Source organism: Pongo pygmaeus, chromosome 16 (genome assembly GCF_028885625.2).
Source record: "Pongo pygmaeus isolate AG05252 chromosome 16, NHGRI_mPonPyg2-v2.0_pri, whole genome shotgun sequence".
Taxonomy (NCBI): domain Eukaryota; kingdom Metazoa; phylum Chordata; class Mammalia; order Primates; family Hominidae; genus Pongo; species Pongo pygmaeus.
In genome coordinates, this window is record NC_072389.2 from 88,445,145 (window position 1) to 88,469,229 (window position 24,085).

A 24,085-nucleotide genomic window follows, 5' to 3' on the forward strand; every position below is an offset into this window, starting at 1 on the left:
ACTATGTGAAAAGATCAAATCTACCTCTGATTGGTGTACCTGAAAGTGACAGGGAGAATGGAACCAAGTTGGAAAACACTCTGCAGGATATTATCCAGGAGAACTTCCCCAATCTAGCAAGGCAGGCTAACATTCAAATTCAGGAAACACAGAGGACGCCACAAAGATACTCCTCGAAAAGAGCAACTCCAAGACACACAATTGTCAGATTCACCAAAGTTGAAATGAAGGAAAAATGTTAAGGGCAGCCAGAGAGAAAGGTCGGGTTACCCACAAAGGGAAGCCCATCAGACTAACAGCTGATCTCTCAGCAGAAACTCTACAAGCCAGAAGAGAGTGGGGGCCAATATTCAACATTCTTAAAGGAAAGAATTTTCAACCCAGAATTTCATATCCAGCCAAATTAAGTTTCATAAGTGAAGGAGAAATAAAATACTGTACAGATAAGCAAATGCTGAGAGATTTTGTCACCACCAGGCCTGCCCTAAAAGAGCTCCTGAAGGAAGCACTAAACATAGAAAGGAACAACCAGTACCAGCCACTGCAAAAACATGCCAAATTGTAAAGATCATCGAGGCTAGGAAGAAACTGCATAAACTAATGAGCAAAATAACCAGCTAACATCATAATGACAGGATCAATTTCACACATAACAATATTAACCTTAAATGTAAATGGGCTAAATGCTCCAATTAAAAGACACAGACTGGCAAATTGGATAAAGAGTCAAGACCCATCAGTGTGCTGCATTCAGGAAACCCATCTACCATGCAGAGACACACACACAGGCTCAAAATAAAGGGATGGAGGAAGATCCACCAAGCAAATGGAAAACAAAAAAAGGCAGGGGTTGCAATCCTAGTCTCTGATAAAACAGACTTTAAACCAACAAAGATCAAAAGAGACAAAGAAGGCCATTACATAATGGTAAAGGAATTAATTCAACAAGAAGAGCTAACTATCTTAAATATATATGCACCCACTACAGGAACACCAAGATTCATAAAGCAAGTCCTTAGAGACCTACGAAGAGACTTAGACCCCCCATACAATAATAATGGGAGACTTTAACACCCCACTGTCAACATTAGACAGATCAACAAGACAGAAAGTTAACAAGGATATCCAGGAACTGAACTCAGCTCTGCACCAAGCAGACCTAATAGACATCTACAGAACTCTCCACCCCAAATCAACAGAATATACATTCTTTTCAGCACCACACCACGCATACTCCAAAATTGACCACATAGTTGGAAGTAAAGCACTCCTCAGCAAATGTAAAAGAACAGAAATTATAACAAACTGTCTCTCAGACCACAGTGCAATCAAACTAGAACTCAGGATTAAGAAACTCACTCAAAACTGCTCAACTACATGGAAACTGAACAACCTGCTCCCAAATGATTACTGGGTACATAACAAAATGAAGGCAGAAATAACGATGTTCTTTGAAACCAACAAGAACAAAGACACAACATACCAGAATCTCTGGGACACATTCAAAGCAGTGTGTACAGGGAAATTTATAGCACTAAATGCCCACAAAAGAAAGCAGGAAAGATCTAAAATTGACACCCTAACATCACAATTAAAAGAACTAGAGAAGCAAGAGCAAACACATTCAAAAGCTAGCAGAAGTCAAGAAATAAGTAAGATCAAAGCAGAACTGAAGGAAATAGAGACACAAAAAACCCTTCAAAAAATCAATGAATCCAGGAGCTGGTTTTTTGAAAAGATCAACAAAATTGAAAGACTGCTAGCAAGACTAATAAAGAAGAAAAGAGAGAAGAATCAAATAGATGCAATAAAAAATGATAAAAGGGATATCACCACAGATCCCACAGAAATACAAACTACCATCAGAGAATACTATAAACACCTCTATGCAAATAAACTAGAAAACCTAGAAGAAACGGATAAATTGCTCGACACATAAACCCTCCCAAGACTAAACTAGGAAGAAGTTGAATCTCTGAATAGACCAATAACAGGTTCTGAAATTGAGGCAATAATTAATAGCTTACCAACCAAAAAAAGTCCAGGACCAGATGGATTCACAGCCGAATTCTACCAGAGGTACAAGGAGGAGCTGGTACCATTCCTTCTGAAACTATTCCAATCAATAGAAAAAGATGGAATCCTCCCTAACTCATTTTACGAGGCCAGCATCATCCTGATAGCAAAGCCTGGCAGAGACACAACAAAAAAAGAGAATTTTAGACCAATATCCTTGATGAACATTGATGCAAAAATCCTCAATAAAATACTGGCAAACTGAGTCCAGCAGCACATCAAAAAGCTTATCCACCATGATCAAGTGGGCTTAATCCCTGGGATGCAAGGCTGGTTCAATGTATGCAAATCAATAAATGTAATCCAGCATATAAACAGAACCAAAGACAAAAACAACATGATTATCTCAATAGATACAGAAAAGGCCTTTGAAAAATTCAACTACCCTTCATGCTAAAAACTCTCAATAAATTAGGTATTGATGGGATGTACCTCAAAATAATAAGAGCTATCTATGACAAACCCACAGCCAATATCATACTGAATGGGCAAAAACTGGAAGCATTCCCTTTGAAAACTGGCACAAGACAGGGATGCCCTCTCTCACCACTCCTATTCAATACAGTGTTGGAAGTTCTGGCCAGTTCAATCAGGCAGGAGAAGGAAATAAAGGGTATTCAATTAGGAAAAGAGGAAGTCAAATTGTCCCTGTTTGCAGATGACATGATTGTATATTTAGAAAACCCCATCGTCTGAGCCCAAAATCTCCTTAAGCTGATAGGCAACTTCAGCAAAGTCTCAGGAAACAAAACCAATGCACAAAAAACACAAGCATTCTTATACACCAATAAAAGACAAACAGAGAGCCAAATCATGAGTGAACTCCCATTCACAATTGCTTCAAAGAGAATAAAATACCTAGGAATCCAACTTACAAGGGAGGTGAAGGAGCTCTTCAAGGAGAACTACAAACCACTGCTCCATGAAATAAAAGAGGATACAAACAAATGGAAGAACATTCCATGCTCCTGGATAAGAAGAATCAATATCGTGAAAATGGCCAAGGTAATTTATAGATTCAACGCCATCCCCATCAAGCTACCAATGACTTTCTTCACAGAATTGGAAAAAACTACTTTAAAGTTCATACGGAACCAAAAAAAGAGCCTGCATTGCCAAGTCAATCCTAGGCCAAAAGAACAAAGCTGGAGGCATCACGCTACCTGACTTCAAACTATACTACAAGGCTACAGTAACCAAAACAGCATGGTACTGGTACCAAAACAGAGATATAGACCAATGGAACAGAATGGAGCCCTCAGAAATAATACCTCTTATCTACAACTATCTGATCTTTGACAAACCTGACAAAAACAAGAAATGGGGAAACGATTCCCTATTTAATAAATGGTGCTGGGAAAACTGGCTAGCCATATGTAGAAAGCTGAAACTGGATCCCTTCCTTATACCTTAGACAAAAATTAATTCAAGTTGGATTAAAGACTTTAATGTTAGACCTAAAACCATAAAAACCCTAGAAGAAAACCTAGGCAATACCATTCAGGACATAGGCATGGGCAAGGACTTCATGTCTACAACACCAAAAGCAATGGCAACAAAAGCCAAAATTGACAAATGGGATCTAATTAAACTAAAGAGCTTCTGCACAGCAAAAGAAACTACCATCAGAGTGAACAGGCAACCTACAGAATGGGAGAAAATTTTTGCAATCTACTCATCTGACAAAGGGCTAATATCCAGAATCTACAAAGAACTCAAACAAATTTACAAGAAAAAAACAAACAACCCCATTAACAAGTGGGCAAAGGATACGAACAGACACTTCTCAAAAGAAGACATTTATGCAGCCAAAAGACACATGAAAAAATGCTCATCATCACTGGCCATCAGAGAAATGCAAATCAAAACCACAATAAGATACCATCTCACACCAGTTAGAATGGCAATCATTAAAAAGTCAGGAAACAACAGGTGCTGGAGAGGATTTGGAGAAATAGGAATGCTTTTACATTGTTGGTGGGGCTGTAAACTAGTTCAACCATTGTGGAAGTCAGTGTGGTGATTCCTCAGGGATCTAGAACTAGAAATACCATTTGACCCAGCAATCCCATTACTGGGTATATACCTAAAGGATTATAAAACATGCTGCTATAAAGACACATCCACACGTATGTGTATTGTGGCGCTATTCACAATAGCAAAGACGTGGAGCCAACCCAAATGTCCAACAATGACAGACTGGATTAAGAAAATGTGGCATATACACACCATGGAATACTATGCAGCCATAAAAAATGATGAGTTCATGTCCTTTGTAGGGACATGGATGAAGTTGGAAAACATCATTCTCAGCAAACTATCGCAAGGACAAAAAACCAAACACCGCATGTTCTCACTCATAGGTGGGAATTGAACAATGAGAACACATGGACATAGGAAGGTGAACATCACACACTGGGGCCTGTTGTGGTGTGGGGGGAAGGGGGAGGGATAGCTTTAGGAAATATACCTAATTTTAAATGAAGAGTTAATGGGTGCAGCACATCAAAATGACACATGTATACATATGTAATAAACCTGCACATTGTGCATATGTACCCTAAAACTTAAAGTATAATAAAAAATAAATAAAACTTGTGCAATAAAGTCAAACAGCACCCAAAGAAAATGTATACCATTACAGGTTTGTTTAAAAAGCAATTTAAATTACACTGATCCACTAAACTAGAAAAAGCATAATAAACAAAAAGGGGAAATAATTAAGACATAAGGAAAATGTGAAAAAAAACCCACTAAATTTAAAAAATAAAACTAAAGGAGGATTCTTTCAAAAGACTAAGATAATAAAACAGTCACGCCTCTGATAAGTGATCAAGATAAAGAAAACTTTGAAGAGAAAAGGGCATATAGTCACATGTGAATATGATGCAAAAAGTGAAAACTTTACACATCTTTACAACACCTTAGAAGTATGGATGAAGTGTTCATTTAAGAATCTACAGTTACGAAAACTAACTGAAAAAATGGAAAATCTGGAGACCAATACGCAGAAGAAAGAAAAAGACAAAGACTCATCCTTCAAATTGGACATTTATTTAAACCAGGGTTTGTCAGCCTCAGCAATATTGATATCTTGGGCCAGACAATTCTTTGTGAGGGTTCTCCTGGTGTGTTGTGGGATATTTTGTGACATCCCCTCTACCCATGGAATGCCAATAAGACCTCCCAACCGTGACCAGTTGTGACCACAAAAATGTCTCCAGATATTTCCAAATGTCCCATGGGAGGCAAAATATTCCTGCAGTTGAAAATTACTGTGTAAACTAGATCTACATCCTAGGTCTTAGAAAAAAGATGTAAAGCTTCCTGAGTTAGCCCTGCATACCCTTGATACTGAAATGAAATAAGAGCCTTAAAGGAAACAAACAAAACTATAATCTTATTTAATACAGAAGTAAAAATGCAAAAATAAAATATTACCATAGCCATTCTAACAGTGTTTATTATAGGAATGCCAGAATGATTCAAAATTAGGAAAATTTCATCAGGTAATTCACAAATTATATTTCTCCATAGAATTGCAGGCACAATCATGAAAAACAAGGTAGCTCTATATGCATTAAGTCCACGTGATATTCAGTGAAAAACACAAGTTGCAGATGTCTCACAGAAAAAATCTGAACACTGAACACATATTTCCACCATCTGCTCTTTGTCCTGAGGCTCCACTAGAAATACAGTGAAGAATAAACATTATATAAACACACAATTACAAAAAAAGAAATGGGGTTACCCACAGAAGAGAATTCACCTCCATTAGACAATGACAGTAAATGGAAAATGGTTAATTAATGGAGCAAAGCAAAGAAAAGTGGAGGTCAGGGGGACACCAATAACAAGGAAGCTAATTTGTCCCACAGCAACCTGGAAAGGTTCTAGACTCAGACACCAGGTACCCCTGAGAGTGGGACTGATAGGCAAGACTGAAAACAGCGATCAACCAAAAGCATATATAGAGAACACATTTTCCAGGCCCTGAAACACACTGCTCTCCTCCATCTCCTTAAGCAGAACCCCAGCACATATCTACCTCAGGCAAGAGAATGTAGATTTCACCTCCAGAGGAATGGAGTAGTTCCAGCCATCATTTATGATTGCACCGGGAGATAAGATAGAGGGGTAGAGGATAACAATTAGGAATCAGCATACATTCCCCCTAAAAGCTATCAGTTGCCAAGTCTTGGCCATGAAGAACTCCCAATTTTTTATTTTTATTTTTATTTATTTAATTTATTTATATATTTATTTATTTATGTTTTTGAGACAGGGTCTTGCTCTTTCACCCAGGCTGGAATGCAGGAATGCAGGATGCAGGAATGCAGGAATGCAGAATGCAGCAGGATGATCACAGCCCACTTCAGCCTCAACATCCCAGGCTCAAGTGATCCTCCTGCCTCAGCCTCCCAAGTAGCTGGGACTATGGGTTGGTGTCACCACACCTGGCTATTTTTTTAATTTATTTTTTGTGAAGGTGGGGTCTCACTATGTTGCCCAAACTAGTTTTAAGCTCCTGGGCTCAAGTGATCCTCCCATGTCAGTCTCCCAAAGCACTGAGATTGTAGGTGTGAGCCACCACGTCCAGCTTCCCAGTCTTTTAGTACCTCTCTCAAATATGAATGAACAAAAAAGGGAATTAAAAAAAAAATACAAGCTGCGCACAGTGGCTCATGCCTTTAATCCCAGCACTTTAGGAGGCCAAGGTGGGTGGATCACCTGAGGTCAGGAATTCGAAACCAGCCTGACCAACATGGAGAAACCTTGTCTCTACTAAAAATACAAAAATTAGCTGGCATGGTGGCACATGCCTGTAATCCCAGCTACTCAGGAGGCTGGGGCAGGAGGATCACTTGAGCCCAGGAGGTTGTGGTGAGCCAAGACCATGCCATTGCACTCCATCCTGGGCAAAAAGTGCGAAACTCCATCTCAAAAAAAAAGACTACAAATGATAAGCAACATAGAATAGATATTTCAGGAAAGGTTTTAAAAAGAAAAATAAGACCAAAATAAACTAAGAAAAAAATTTATTAAAGAACAAAGAGATGCTAGGGAGAAGACAAAAGAGTATCAAAATCACTTCATAAAGACACTTGTGAATATATTACATGAATAAAACAAAAATAGAATATGAATAAGGAATAATCAGAGAAGAAAAAGTTCTTAGAATTCAGGGTTCATCTTGGGAGTTGGTCCCCAATGAGCCACACCTCCCGGCATCATGTCCTTGGACAGTCCCATCCCACAGTGAATCTGGGTTGGCCTCAAGATTCACTTTAACCTACAGAATTTGGTAGAAATGACACTGGACCTGTTCCAGGTCTAAGCCTTAAGAACACCTGGCAGCTCCACTTCTGTGCTTCTAGTAGCCAAAATAATTACTGACTAACCTCTCGGGGAAAGAGAAGCCATATGATGAAGCCAGAGAGGATGAGATGCTATGCAGAGAGGAAGGCCACATGAAGAAACACCAAGGCAGGTGATCTGTGGGTGAAGAAGCCGTCTCAGACATTCCACTGCAGCTGAGCATCCAGATGACCAGTCCCTGACACCATCTAAGCGCACAGTGAGAGATGCCAAATGAGACCAGCAGAAAAACTGTCCAGCTATCCTCAGTTAACCCATACAGTAGTGACAGGTAGACAAATGTGTAGTTTTATGCCATTACGTTTTGGGAAAATTGGTTAAGCAACAATAAATAACCAAAACAAAACTTAACGTTGACTGTCCAAATAAAATTTCCTAAAAGTCAAAATATAAGAAAAATATTCCAGAACTTAAAATTTTTTTAAAAATTAGAAATAATGTGAGATACAAGTCTCAAGACGAGGACTAAAATCCAATTAACAGACACTTCAAAATGAACAAATAAAATGGAAAAGAGAAAGTTAACAAAAATATGACAAGATTCAAGATTCCAACTTTGAAAGAGCCAATCCATAGGCCTATCCATTCAGTGTACCCAGCACAGTGAATGAAAAAAGACACACACTAAGTACAATGTTGTACTATTTCAGCTCACCAAGGAAAAGACAAACTCCTAAAAGCTTCCAGAGAGAAAGTCATGCATAAATGAGTGAAACTCTGGGTGACATGAGGCTTCACCACCATGACTGGTTAGAAGACAACAGCACAGACTTTGAAATTCTAAGGCAAAATTATCCTCAACCTAGACACACATAATCAACCAAACTATCAATCAAGTGTGAGGATAGACTATGACAAAAGTGAATAGTGATGGGGATGTGCTATGCACCAGGCACTGTTCTAAATGGTTCACATGTACCAACTCATTTAATCCTCATAGCTCTCTAGAAACATAGGTACTAATACTATTACTGGTTCCCCCATCTTGCAAATGGAAAATTGATGCATAGAGCAATTAGGGAATCAGCCCAAGGGCATACAGCTAATTAGTAGTAGAACCAAGATTCAAACCTATCTCAGACTGGCTCCAAAACCCAAACACTGGATTGTATTTTTTCAGAAGCTAGAGATCAGAAAATATACCACTCCATGTTTTCTTAGGGTTTTACTTGAGGACATAGTCAGGTAAAATGACAAAGGAAAAAACCAAGAAAGATGACATGGGATCCAGGAAACAACGGATGTACTCTAGGCGAGCAAATGAGAAAAACCTCAAGATGACATGTGCACAGCCAACCTGAAGAACAACCTGCCAAAATGGGCACAGAGGAGCCAAAGGCTTTGGAAGAGAAGGAGATCTCACAGAAAGGGCTACAACAGAATTTTTTCAATTAAAAATTACTATTATGAGGAAGACACTGCAAAACAAAAAGCAGCACCAAGAAAAGAAATATCCTATCCTAAATATTCTAGAAAACTTGGCTTCACGAAGTCCTAATGATAATTAGTGATTATTTATATCACTAAAGATAATATCTGAGGAAGGCAAAGTGGGTGGTATAAGAGCTAAATTCTCATGTATTATACTAAAGAAGTCAATAGCTGATGCCTAAATAGGTAAATCCAGGAAGAAGTTAGGGGTAGTGGTGAGCTAGTGGAGATTTCTGTTGCTTGCAGGAGATAACATTGGGGCGAGTCCTTAAGAAGCATAGACAGACTTAAGGAGATGGCATTTCTAGGTGAAGGTAATTCAATGAGCAAAGACAAACAATGAAAGCAGCAAGAACATTTATGGACACCAGGAATATTCACAACAAAAAGCTGGTGTTAGGGAAAAGGGCAATTGTTTGCCTGTCATACTAAATACCAGCAGCTCCAAAGAATGAAGAGGTTATTTTTAGTATCTAAAACAGAACAAACAAAACAATTCAATAGGAACAGAAAAACTAACTTCTAAGTAAGTTGAATAATAAAAAAAATCATCCTAGTTTGACTTTTGTTTGAGACAATTTATTTTAGCTCTTGAACACTAGAGAATTTTTACTTTACCTGACCCATGGGTAGTGGTTGATCTGGCATCTCAACATCCAGGTGCTTAGGAAGGTTATATAATCTGCAGAGTCCACATATCAACCACTTCAATTGCTGATGAAGCTACGAAACACATTTCAGTAAATAAGCATTATGTTAAAGAGCCCTTAGGAAGACATCAATAATGTTATGACTGCTGTAATCAATCCAGTAGGAAATAAAAATTTTGTTACTGCTCAACCGCAGCTTACAGATTTAAAAAAAAACTCTTTAAATATTTTCAGGAGCCTCTAGCTTAAGAAAGTTACTATGGCTTGGGGTATAATTACTACAACTGATACCTAGCAGGATGACAACAATAAAGGCAGAAGAAGGAAGTTCCAGACATTGTCCAGTTTCTCATTGCTACCTTGTTTTCTTAGAAACTTACAACTTCAAACAAGAGAACATTAATGAGGCTACCAAAAAAAAGAAAAAAGAAAAGAAAGAAAAAGAAAAAAAAAACCACACACAGGCAGTGTTGTTACACATGGATTATAAAATTATATGCTCCAGTCATAGTTAAAAGTACAAAAGCAAATGTGATCCAGCAGACAGAGCCTGGAAATCTAGATGACCTTGGATATCGTATCTAATTCCCTGAGTTGGAGTCTACTCATCTGTAAAACAAAGAAATGAAAACTTTCCCGGAATAGTAAAGATTAAATGAAACCTATAAAACACTTGATACTTGGTAGGCTCTTAAGTGTCTGTCTAAAAAATAATAATTCACAGGAAACTGCAAAAAATAACTGTAAATTTTCATGTTTAAGTCCAAATTGTGTTGTAAGCATGTTTACTTTAAGGAAGTAAGCAAGGTAAACTATGTGCACAAGTGTGGTTTTCATTGTTTAAAGTGTTTTTCAACGTATAAGGTGACTCAAATGGGATCTAATAAGGCAACTCACTTCACTTGGTCAGGAACAATTTTCTGGGTGTCTCTGACCAAGAAAAGAGATGAAGAGAAAGAAGCAGGTTTACAAAGGACAAAGAAAGAAGACACAGGATTAGAATGGGTTAACGAAGCAAAGAATAATAAGCCTTCCCAAACTGAACAATGAAGCAAGTGAAAATAGGAAGGTTGAACCATAAATTAGGATCCACCAAAAATCCTCATGCTTAAAAGGAAGCCAAACCCCAGTGTGGATTTATTATGCACCCAGTGTGCTCTGTTTTGTGCTAAGTACATAAGGAGATGAGGGAGGGTGATCTGGACACAGACCTGGACACTCTGACCTCTGGCACAGAAGGGACTATAGGAGGGCTGGGGTGAAACAGGAATGAAAAGAAATTAAAGAATGTGTAAGCAAAAACACAGTTGTATGTTAAAAAAAAAAAAAAAAACCAATTCCCCCTAAGAAAGAACAAGAGGTGGAATCCTTTAAGAATTAACTGTCTGTCTTTTTGAGGCTAGTGAACCTCATCTCTCCTCCTCTCCCAGGCATTGTGAAGACCCTGTTTCTCTAGCTGTGCAGCTGCAAGGTCACTAGACAGATAAACTCAAGTCATAAAACATGTTTTTCCTCGAAAAGTAAGAAATAATGTAATGCATGTCTCAATCGAATAACTCTTTGTTTCTTGCTTCTGTAATATGCTTCCCCCTGCACAGATCTCCCCCCACCCAACAAAATGCTTAAAAGGTAACCTGACTCTTTGTTCAAGGCTCAGTCCTTTAGATGTTAATCTGACTGGGCCGGTGCACCTAAATAATAATATATATCCTCCTCAGTCTCTCTGATTCCTAAATTATGCTGCTGCAGGGGGAGAGAGGCAGCAGGGTAGTGGAGTCATACCAAGCAACAAGACAGGGTAGTGGCCAGGCATGGTGGCTCACACGTGTAATCCCAGCAATTTGGGAGGCCAAGGCAGGTGGATTACCTGAGGTCAGGAGTTCGAGACCAGCCTGGCCAACATGATGAAACCCCATCTCTACTAAAAATACAAAAATTAGCTGGGCATGGTGGCAGGTGCCTGTAATCCCAGCTACTCAGGAGGGTGAGGCAGGAGAATCACTTGAACCCAGGAGGTGGAGGTTGCAGTTAGCCAAGATTGTGCCATTGCATTCTGTCTACAACAGAATATTCTATTATAAAATTGTAGTACACTATAATTTTTATTTAACCAACTCTTTATTGGTGGACATTAAGAATGGAGGAATGCTTCAACAAAGGAACAATCAACAGTATCAAAATACTGCAGAGGGGTTAATTTGGGGACTAAGAGGGGAGCCACTGGATTTGGCAACTAGGAGATAAATTTTAGCACAACGATGAAGGCAGAATCCAGATTATAATGAGCTCAGTGAAAAAAGGTGAAGACATGTAGCTTATTCTCTCAAGAAACTAGGCTATGATAAATTGGCAGAGGCTTTAAGAGTGGGAGGTGAGTTGTTTTCTCCTTCATGTAAATATATTTACTTTTTTAAACACTACGCCCAATTTTATATCCTACTTCATTTAACTTTATGAACATACTTATGTATGTATGCATGTATGTATGTATGTCATGTAATGTTTTAGACACTGAAAAATAACTCATTTCTGCTATTATAAAACTGTTATCTTTAGATGTTCAGAAGCAACTTCCTAAAAGGAGGTAGCAGTAATGGAGCTATGTCTATCATTCTTTCCATCAACCCCCTTGCTGGAGATGTAAACATGTGTCCATCAAGCCTTTAATTTTTACCTCTTATCTTCATTGCTCTCCATACAAAACTTAACTCTTTTTTTGTATCTGTATATGTGTATTTATATGTATATCTATATCGAGAGAGAGAGAGAGTCTTGCTGTGTTGCCCAGGCTGATCTCAAACTCCTGGGCTCAAGCAATCCTCCCATCTTGGCCTTGAAAGTGCTGGGATTACAGCGGGATCCACTGTGCCCAGCCTCAGCCTTAACTCGTAGAATATCTTCAAACCGATGTTCTTCTGTTCTGCTTTTTAAGAATAGATGTGTTTAAACCAACTCAACTTATTTTGACAAAAATTGGAGTTAAGACTCAAACTTCCTCAAATAGTTCTCCTAAAACCATTTACAGAATAATCTATTTTTTCAGTATTAAGTTAAAATACCACCTTTTCCTTATACTAAATTCTTGTTTGCATGACTCTGGTTCTAAACTTCCATTGCCTTTATCTGTCTGGACCAGGGCTAGTCCACAATATTTTATTTAATATCTGGTTGAAAGAGTCTATACTTTATTAATTTTTATTATTTATTCTTCTAAACAAACTTTAGAGTCATTTTGTCAAGTGTCAAAAATAAATCTGCTGGAATTTGTACTGAAATTTGTATATATATATATACACACACTATATATATAACATAAAATGTATATATACAATTTATATATATAAAATATGAAATGTATATATATAAAATATGAAATGTATATATGTGTGTGTGTATATATATATACACATATACACACACACATATACACACACACACTTTTTTTCTTTTTTTTTTTTTTTTGAGTCAGGGTCTCACTCTGTCACCTAGGCTGGAGTTCAGAGGCATGATCTCGGCTCACTGCAACCTCTGCCTCCCAGGCTCAAGTGATCCTCCCACCTCAGCCTCAGAAGTAGTTGGAACTACAAGTGTGTGCCACAGACACCCAGCTAATTGTCATCTACCTGCCTCAGCTTTCCAAACTTTTGGGATTACAGGTATGAGCCACTGTGCCCAGCAGAAATTACATTTAGAAATTAATATGAAGACATGGTGATAACTAACATATTTATAACATGAAATCTGCTCATCCAGGAACATAGAATGCAAATCTTTCATTCCACTCAGCAAAATTTTGTCATGTCCTTGATAAAAGTCCTGCACATCTCAGTGTATTCCTAGACATTTAATTTTTGCTGAAATACCTGAAAAAATACTTCATCACTATATCTTCTATGTGATTATAAATAACATTTAGGAAGGCTATTGATTTTTATATAAAAGAGCTTTTAACCAGTTATCTTAAAAATTTTTTTTTCAGTTGGTTCCTTTAGATATTTTTAGGTAAATAATCATGTCAACTGAAAATAATGATTGTTATTTTTCTATAAAGACTATGACATCATGGGAAAATACAGTAAATACTTTTTAAAAGAATATAAAAGGGCTGGGCACAGTGGCTCACGCCTGTAATCTCAGCACTTTGGGAGGCTGAGGCGGGAGGACCACGAGGTCAGGAGATCGAGACCATCCTGGCTAACACGGTGAAACCCCATCTCTACTAAAAAATACAAAAAATTAGCCAGGCATGGTGGTGGGTACCTGTAGTCCCAGCTACTGGGGAGGCTGAGGCAGGAGAATGGTGTGAACCTGGGAGGGGGAGCTTGCAGTGGGCTGAGATTACGCCACTGCACTCTAGCCTGGGTGACACAGCAAGACTCTGTCTCAAAAAAAAAAAAAAAAAAAAAAGAATATAAAACTATAGAGAATACGATCTCAACTATTTAAACATATGTATAAGGGTTATGTATTTTACTAGCAAAGAAAAAATATATACTGGTAGAAAATGGCCATCATGTCAACTGTCAATAGTGGTTATGTTAGATAGAGAAATTATGGGAGACTTTAATTTTTTTCTTTTTGCTTTTCTGTACTTTACTAATTTTCTCAACAATGGTTGCTTGTGAGTTTTATAATAAAAATAGGTTTTTAAAATTTTTCCAACATGGAAAGTTATATTTCTTTATAAACTAAAAACAAAAACAAAACTTCCTATTTGAATACCTTTGACTTTTACTGCAGACTTAGAGACCCTTGAAAGGAAAGGCAATCCCCTCCCACTAGTTCTGGTGTCATTCTCCCCGTCTCTCCCTTCACTTCCACCTTGGCTAGTGGTCTCCACCCAAAACGCTTGCTTGGCTTAATCGTTAGAATTCAGGGAAAAAGAGACCCTGAATTCCTAATCTAAACTAAGGTTATACATGTGGGAAATAATAAAGAGAATACAGGTGGTAAGTAAGATTTGGAGGACTTAAAATACCCAGACTTTAATTCCTCTAAGTTTATAGTCATTAATCATGTTTTTTAATCATATTATCTCAACATTTAATTTCTAAATATAATGTTTATGAGGAAAAGAGAAAATAGCTTGGCTTCTTTCCTCACCGAAATGTTGTCCTTAGTATCTTCTAGACGTTCCAAAACTGATGTCAGATTTGGCTCATCAGAGTCCACAAACCATATTGGTGAAGAAGATGAATAGGATTCCTGTTTAACCCAGAGACAGCTATGTTAAATGTTTACATACAGACTAACCCAAATATGCAATTAAATGGCAAGATGACCATGGATTTAGACAAAATGTATCAGGGGGGAAAAGGCAACACATTAAAACCCATGTGAGGAGCTGGACTTCTGAGACAGCCATTCTCCTTGCATAGCACAGTCTGCTGCTAGAGCTCATAGAAGTCAACAATTTTCTTCAACACTGGTAGGCAGCCTCTAAATGGTCCCAATCACCCTCACCTCCTGCCATTCACACCCTTGTAAATTTCCCACCCCTGGACCTAGTGACTCACTTCTAACAAAGAGAATACAGCAAAAGTAATAACATCACTTCTGAGGTGAGGCTACAAGGAGACTACGATGCCTGCCTTGGTCACCCTTCTCCTGCTCTTTCCATTGCTCCCTCTGATGGAAGCCAGTTGCCATGTGATGAGGTGCCCTATGGAGAGGCCCACATGGCAAGGTATTGTAAAAGGCCTCTGACCAGTAACCATCTAGAGACAGAGGCCCAGTCCAACAGCCTCTGAGATGAATCCTGCCACTGTGAGCTTGGAGATGGATTCTCTCCCTCTCCTGCCTTGGGATGATCACAGCCGCCACCAACACCTTCACTGCCTGGTCAGAGGCCAAGCCAGTGAACCCAAGGTAAACTGGACAGAATCCTGACCCACAGAAACTGTGAGATAATGTTTGTTGTTTTAAGCTGCTAAATTTGTTACAGAGCAATAGATAACTAACTCAAACACCATAAAATTCTAACATTTTATTCTGTCACATAAACCAAGTAATATGAATAAATGCCATGACTATACATATATTTTTGGCACACAATTACATGTGATTTTTTAAAAAGCTAATGAACTAAGCATTATGCGCTTTCACCCATTAATAGACATTTACTCTGTTGCATTCATTGTACTGTCTTCTATTAGAAATTGGTGAAAAGCAATTGTTATTATATATTAGCTTCAGAAGAACTAGGTTCAAGTCATGGAAAACCAAGAAAAGCAGAAAACCATGAAAACCATGGAAAACCAGAAAAACAAGTTGGCCGGGCGCTGTGGCTCATGCCTGTAATCCTGGCACTTTAGGAGTCCAAAGTGGGTGGATCATGAGTTCAGGAGATCGAGACATCCTCGCTAACATGGTGAAACCCCATCTCTACCAAAATAAAAACAATTAGCCAGGCATGGTGGCTCATGCCCGTAGTCCCAGCCACTCAGGAGGCTGAGGCAGGGGAATCGCTTGAACCCGGGAGGCAGAGGTTTCAGTGAGCTGAGATGCACCACTGCACTCCAGCCTGGTGACAGAGCAAGACTCCATCTCAAAAAAAAAGAAAAAAGAAAAGAAAAACAAGTTGTATTGAAGGAGGACATCATTAACAGTTTATCTCTTCAATAATGATTTATTTCACTATTCTCATTCTTCTCATTCCTCTCTTACAGTGTCCCAAATCTTTTTACAGGCTAAAAGAAACTCTTCAGAATGAATCCTATTCTTTTTGTTTTGTTTTGTTTTTGAGACAGAGTCTTGCTCTGTCACCCAGGCTGGATGCTGTGGCGTGATCTCAGATCATGGCAAGCTCCACCTCCCGGGTTCACACCATTCTCCTGCATTAGCCTCCAGAGTAGCTGGGACTATAGGCACCTGCCACCACGTCCGGCTAATTTTTTTTTTTTTAGTAGATATGTGGTTTCACTGTGTTAGCCAGAGTGGTCTCGATCTCCTGATCTCGTAATCCGCCTGCCTCAGCCTCCCAAAGTGCTGGGATTACAGGCGTGAGCCACCGTGCCTGGCCCAATTCTATTCTTAAAGAATACCACTTACTGACTATTGCATTTTCTTCTTCAAATTCTTCAGCGTACATTGGGAATACACCACATGGACCATTTTTAAATTTTTAGTTTTGGGGGTTTTTTTGGCTAAAGAAAATGCAACTAGATTTAGGACCTCATTCTATTAGGTTAGTATTTGTCTAGTAAACTTCAGCATAAGCAAAGTAAAATACATGTTGTTGCTCTGGACTGAAACCCCTCAAAACCATATTTTAAAAATTACAAAAACATTAACTGAAATCAAGTTTTTAAAAATCTTGTAGATGAAAAGATATGATATATAGTAGGTTTAAGTACCTATTTCAATGGTTCCCAAAGTGTGGCCCTCAGATCCCCAGGTCCAAACTGTTTTGACAGGAATACTAACATGGTGACATTTGCTGTAAGGGTACAGTTGCAATGGTGGGTAAAAAATGCTGGTACTTTAGCACAGATAAAGGCAGTAACACCAAACTAGTAGTAGTCATGGTATGACTACTATGCACAGGAAAGGTTTAAAGGTTTAAAAAGGAAGGGCGGGCCGGGCACCGTGTCTCATACCTGTAATCACAGCACTTTGGTAGGCCAAGGCGGGCAGATCACCTGAGGTCAACAGTTTGAGAGCAGCCTGGCCAACACGGTGAAACCCCATCTCTACTAAAAATATAAAACTTAGCTGGACATGGTGGTTGCATGCCTGTAGTCCCAGCTACTTGGCAGGCTGAGGCAGGAGGATTGATTGAGCCCAGAAGGTTGAGGCTACAATGAGCTGTGATTATGCTACTGCACTCCAGCCTGGGTGACAGAACAAGGCCCTGTCTCAAAAATAAAAAGAATGCCTATGACGAAGCAGTGAAAAATTTACATCTTAATCCTTGAATATGTCTTTTTAATATTTCAAGTGATGAAATGGGAAGTATACATGAGCATTCCTACAGACTGTCTGAGAAAAAACCGTCATGAGACTAAGTAATGAAGTGAATTAACCACTTTAATGGAATATCATTTTTACTCCAAAAGATGACTGACAAAAAATGTTATTTCAGCTGGGTTTTGGGAGACATTTTCTCAAAAAAGGAGATTCTGTTATTTCAAGGAAAACAACAGACAGGCCATAATAAATTTCAGCAATAAAATTGCTAATACTAAAACTCAAGCTTTTGAACAAAAAATTAGAATTTTAGAAAACTTATATCCACCATCGCTTTCCAAAAGTATTCTGATGAGATTGATGGTGATATTGATGACCACATTTTGGTATTGTACAATCAAATGTATCAACATATAGAAGATCTCAGTGAACCATTATTTTTGAACTGAACAATGCATAATGTTATAATATCATGCAAGGGTAAAACATTCAAAGTTCAAGAAAAATCAAGTTTTGATGGAGTATCAAAAAAGAAGCCAAGGCAACATGGCAAAACCCTGTCTCTATAAAAAATACAAAAAATTAGCTAGGTGGGGTAGTACACACCTGTAATCCCAACTGCTCTGGAGGCTGAGGTGGGAGGATCACCTGAATCCCCAGAGACTGAGGCTCCAGTGAGCCGTGATCACAGCACTGCATTCCAGCCTGGGAGACAGAGAAAGACCCCATCTCAAAAAAGAAAGAAAGAAAGAAATATCCATAATGATCTAAAATGCCTATCTGTATGAGATTGTCCTTTGTTCACATTTTTTTCAAGCAAATATCACACAATAAATTGAATGCAGGTGCAAATGACATATCAAACATCAAAGAAATTCGCAAAAGGTGTAAGATTGTACTACTTTGGGTTTAGAAATTTTCTTTTCATAAAAGCATTTATAACAATATGTGGTGAGCTTTTAAAGAATATTTTAAATATTTCTGATTTAATTTCTAGTGATAAATACCGATAGATATAACTTACATACACAAAAGCTCCTTGGGCCGTCAATATACTTTTAAGAGTGTAAAGGAATCCTGACCCCAAAACTTGGAGAACTGCTGCCTTCCCCTCCACTTTCTTCCTTCCCTAGAATTTCTTCCTTGGAAGAAACATCCCTTTGCCATTCTATGTTAACTTACATAGTTCCACTGAGGCCAGTTTTGCTACCTCCCTCCCATCTTTCCACCTCTCTCTCAACACAAAACCTGACCAAAGGACTCTACCGGCCCACCCCATTTCCAGTGATCAGCTGTCAGGTGGGCTAAGCCAAGCAAATCTGGGTTTTCCCTGAGACTGGACCTCTCTTTCTGGGAGAGATGGAATCACAGGGACAAGGTTGGCCACCTTGGGGTAGTGAGAATTCATCTTGCCTAAATGAGAAGAGGTTAGGCAAGTTTCTAGAATGCCAGACTGCTTTCTAGAAAGTCAAAGATAATTATACTTTCTGCCATGACTGTGAGAATGCCCATTTCATTGCACATTTTCTAACATTTTTACCAATCTGATAAATAAAAGCTGGTACCTAGAAGAAAAAAAGGCTGGGTGTGGTGGCTCATGCCTGCAATCCCAGCACTTTGGGAGGCCAAGGTGAGTGGATCACCCGAGGTCAGGAGTTCCAGACCAGCCTGGCCAACATGGTGAAACCCCATCTCTACTAAAAATACAAAAATTAGCCAGGCATGGTGGCAGGCACCTGTAAGCCCAACTCCTCAGGAGGCTGAGGCAGGACAATCACTTGAACCTGGGAGGCAGAGGTTGTCGTGAGCCAAGATCATGCCATTGCACTCCAGCCTGGGTGACAAGAGTGAGATTTCATGTCAAAAAAAAATTTTTTTCCATACAATATAATTTGTTCCATCTCTAGAAACCAATTCAGCAATGAGAACTGAAAGCTACCACATGGAAGGTTTCAAGGATTTAGCTCTACCTATTGATGTCTAAAGCATTAGTTAAGGTAGAAAACACACACACACACACACACAGAAACACACTCACTCACTCACTCACCCCTATGTATTCAGTACCAGGAAACGCGAATGACTAGATGGTATAGTCATCCAACACAAAGCACACAATAACTGAAGGCACTGTAGAGGAGTAACTTATGACACGGATCTACAATATTGTTGAGTGAAAAAGCAGATTACAAATAAAATCTGATTTTTTAAGGGAGAGGGAACACATACAAGCAAAGGAGAAAAGAGATGAGCAGATGACTGGAAAGATACAAAATTCTGATAGTGGTACATTCTGAGTGTTAGAATTATTGGTATTATGTTCTAGTTTTGCCTAAAAATTTTCTAAATTTCTTAAAATAAGAAGTTTTTGTTATCCATATTATCAAATATTCATCACCCCAGGAAACTTAACCTTGAGCACAAACTCTATAACGTGTTCAATGTTTATTCAGTTTAATATTTAAGAGACAATCTATTTTGAAAGACATCTAAAGTGATGACCAATATTTAAACTTATGCATTAATATTTTTCAATCACATGCTTTACATTTTGTAATTTTGATAAGGTTAAGCTTTAGATCCATCTTGAAAAGATAAGTTTTCTATTTGTCTTTAAAATATTACCTACAATATGCCTGTTTTTAAACAGTGAATGATGCCCAAAAATCACAATATAAATACAGGCAGTGTTCCTTACATGGAATGTTTAAGTTCCTAACACTGTTCTTTTTCACCGGTTATGAAAACACAGAACAATTATCTAAGCATCTAATTATTCAGGGCCTTTGTTTCTCCTCCATTCTGTTAGTTTTATACTAATTTCAAGGCCTGTGAGGATGAAGTTGTCTGTGACAGCTACCACAAAGGTTACTATAGGCGGACAAATTTCCAACAAGTTTATCACCACTACCATCCCCACCATAAAACTGTCTCAATCAAGGGCAACACAATTCAAGGTTAGCCAAGACAACCTCTTTACCTGTCACTGCTTAAGAAAAGGATTTTTTGGTCTTATTTAGAAATAACTTTCTATATCTATTTTTCTCCATAAATCCACTGAGACCAATGTGTGCCCCTATCTCAAGCACCAGCAAGCAAAACTGCCTGCCAGTATGTTCAGTTTTTGTATCTTTCCAAATGTAGGGCACAGCTATCTTTTATCAAAATTTTTTGGAAACTGATGCACAAACTTCTTGAAAGTTCAGCCGGGCGCAGTAGCTCACGCCTGTAAGCCCAGCACTTTGGGAGGCTGAGGCAGGCAGATCACAAGGTCAGGAATTCAAGACCAGCCTGGCCAACATGGTGAAACCTGTCTCTACTAAAGCTACAAAAATTAGCCAGGTGCGGTGGCAGGTGCCTGTAATCCCAGCTACTCAGGAGGCTGAGGCAGGAGAATTGCTTGAACCTGGGCAGCAGAGGTACCAGTGAGCCAAGATTGCACCACTGTACTCCAGCCTGGGTGATAGAGTGAGACTCCGTCTCAAAATAAAAAAAAAAAAAAGAATTTCAGATATACAGCAGTTGTAATTCTTCTGAAGGCTGCTTATGGGACACATTACTTTCATACTTTGCTGTTCAATAAATGTGGGGTGGAGAATAAAGTGAATTGACAGAATTACCATATAAAATAAAATTTGAAGTCCTCTGACAACAAAAGAAACTTAAAATACACACACACACACACACACACACACACACGCACACGGTTTTCCCTGCTAATCATTTTACAACAACCAAGTAGCTAACCCAGAGCCCACAAAAGCAGAGTAAAAATTCTAACACTTGGTAAAATAAAAATGCACATATATCCCTGTCATCTAAAAAAATGCTTAAGTATTCAAAGACAGACAGCAATTATAGCTACTGAGAACATCATTGTAAGCAAACTGAGGCAGAGAAAACAAAGGTGTTACGACGATTTGAACCACCTAAGCTGCAGAAACCCACTGGATGGTTTCCCAGGTTCCGAGTTGGCATTATCTTTCAGAACAATCTTCTAGAAGAGATCACATAACACTGTTACAAAGGATCTGGAGAAAGGGACCCTGGCTTCATCACTCTGGCTCTCCAGTCACGCTTTACATTTTCACTTCTTACACTCTCTTTCATAGGAAGTCAATTTACAGACTTCCATCAAGCCCTTAGAGACCTTTTTGTACTATCCATGACAAGTTCTTGATGTTTTGTCTGCACTTTTGGCAAATTCTTAGCAGTTAACTTACAAGGCAGTTAAGATTTTTATTCAAGCACAATATAGCTAGAATAGGGTCATACATTCAATAAAACAAATATTTACCAAGCATTTATTGAGTGGAAGATAAAAAGCACAAAGCATAATTATAAAGTATTCTCCCCTGCCACCATAAAAATTTTTTTAAAGCCTTACACAATACGGCATAACATGACCAAAGCAAAAATAGTGAGGACTAAAGAGGGGAGGAAGGGGAAATATCAGCATGAACTAAATATGACCCAGAAGAGCCTTGATGGTCAGACACGTAAAGATAAATTGGGTAGGGTTGGGGGTGGCTGTCAGGGGCACATTCTACAGGGGAAAAACAGCTGATACAGAAGCCTGAAAGGAAAAGCGGGCAGAGCACCTGGACAGGACTCTTACCTGCTGCATCCAGGGTACAATGTGCCTTTCCAGAACACAGCAGCGGCCCGGGTGGAGGGATCGCTCAAACAGCATCAGAGGCTGCATTCCAACTTTTCCTCCAACAAGTCCATTTTCATTGTTAGTTTCTCCTTAAACACGATTGGCTGAACATGCGGGAACAAGGAAAACCTGACTGAAGAATGAGGCGTTTAAGCTTAAGGGCCTTGGATCAGGGTGCAGTGGCTCAGGCCTGTAATCCCAGAACTTTGGGAGGCAGAGATGGGTCATTTGAGGTCAGGAGTTTGAGACCAGCCTGGCCTACATGGTGAAACCCAGTCTCTACTAAACAACACAAAAGTTAGTCTCCCTCTTCCGCTTTTCCCAGCAGGAAGGGCCCAGCCTCACCTATGCAACCTGCAGCCCCCCTGCCAACCAGTTGAGGCTCCCCTCTTAGACTTAGAAGTCTATGGCCAGTGGCATCTGGCTACTTGCCCTCCCTGCCTTCCCCAGGGTCCCTCACAGGTCCCTGGGCTTTCTGACTGCCCAGAGGGGCCTCTGGCACTCGCTCCAGCCAGCCATCCCTTATAGCTCCACCATTTTGGTTCAGGCAGTGTTCCTTCTCTACCAGGTCTGGTGGCTGTTGGATGGGGCTCTCCAAGCAAGAGGTGGCCCTGGGCCAGTGGGTTGGAAGACAGGGTGACCAGTGAAGAGGGAAGCCCAAGGGGGCTGGCATTGGTCTGAACTGTGGGTGGATGGGTGGATTGCCTGGGTGCCATGAGAGAGGCCAGCGTGTGTGGGGTGGGGAGGGCCGCTGCAGCCCCCAGGCACTACCTATGAAGCTCTGGCTTCTCCCTCCAACTTCCTCCCCTTTCCCTTCCAGCCCCTCTTTTCCAAGAATCTTGCCATGCCCACACCTACACCCTCCCCTCCCCGGCCCTCCCACAGCTGCTGCAGCGCACCCATCCTCTGCACTTGCCTCACCAGCTCTGGCTTTTCTCTAACCCGTTTTCTCTCTGCTTTCTCTCCAACTGCCAGCTGATCGGGTCAGGCAAGTCCATCCCGTCCTGAGAGCCCCAGGCCTCCCTTCGACCTCTAAACAGATCCCTCCTCTTCTCAGAGACCTCCCTTTCCAAGCCTGCCTGGGCGGGTGTCCTGTGAGTTGACAGTGGCTCCCCCAGCCCCAAAGCCAGCCCCCTTCATCTGTGACTTAAGTCTGTTGTAGCAGTGAGCTGACACGTCCAGGTGTGACAGTTGCTGAAAACTTCTGCCCCCTCTGTGGTATGCCCCTGCTGTGTTCTATGAATAGCTATAAATTCCCATATATATACACATACACACACACACACACACACACATATACATATATACACGTGGCCGACTGCCTCGCCTCTAGCACTGGGAATCAGTTCCCATGCTGTGCTTGTGGAGTCTTGTAGCCCAGCAAGAGGAAGCTGTCTCCCGACATCACCCCTCCAAAGTGCACCACCTCCAGTGAGCTTCCGTGACATGCGCGGCCTGTGGACAGCCAGCCCCCGCCATCCCTCCCGCCCTTCTGGCCAAGCATGGCAGTGCTGTGCAGGCAGCTGTGTGGCCTGACAGTCTCTACCAGTCCTGCTGTCCCTCGGCTGAGAAACCCATTTCTGGATGACAGAGAATGTGTCCTCTGCTGGCTGTGTTCTCTATGGAGCTCAGGGGAGGGAAAAGGCCAAGCCATTTTTGGCCAAGCCATTTTTAGGGTGCTGTTGGCAGTGGTGGAAAGGTCACACCCTTTTCAAGGGACACTTTTCCTGGAAAGTCCCTGGAGCTTAGCTGGCTCTTATCCTGTGAAGCCAGCTCTGGCCACTAGGGGACAGGGCCATGAACTCAGCCTGGAGGGAGCCTGCGGGGCAGCTGGCACTCTGGAGGGACAGACAGGCCACCCGGTGCAGACAGGAGAGGGAGGCAGGGGGACAGAACGGAAGACACCTGGGGTGGATGGAAGTCAGTGCCCTTGGGCGCTGGTATCTGTCTTCCTGGCCACAGCTAGATCAGGCTTCTC

At 40.1% G+C, this 24,085-nt stretch overlaps 1 protein-coding gene across 1 annotated transcript in view; it reads right to left on the reverse strand.

The window, feature by feature from the left end:
• The window catches only part of LOC129014352 (uncharacterized), a gene marked incomplete at its 5' end in the record, with an annotated part of 119,829 nt that overhangs the window by 12,433 nt on the left and 83,311 nt on the right, over positions 1-24,085 (reverse strand). Inside the window, 2 exon segments of the mRNA XM_054451678.2 lie at positions 9,508-9,612; positions 14,643-14,744. Of these exon segments, the coding sequence (XP_054307653.1) occupies positions 9,508-9,612; positions 14,643-14,744 (207 nt within the window).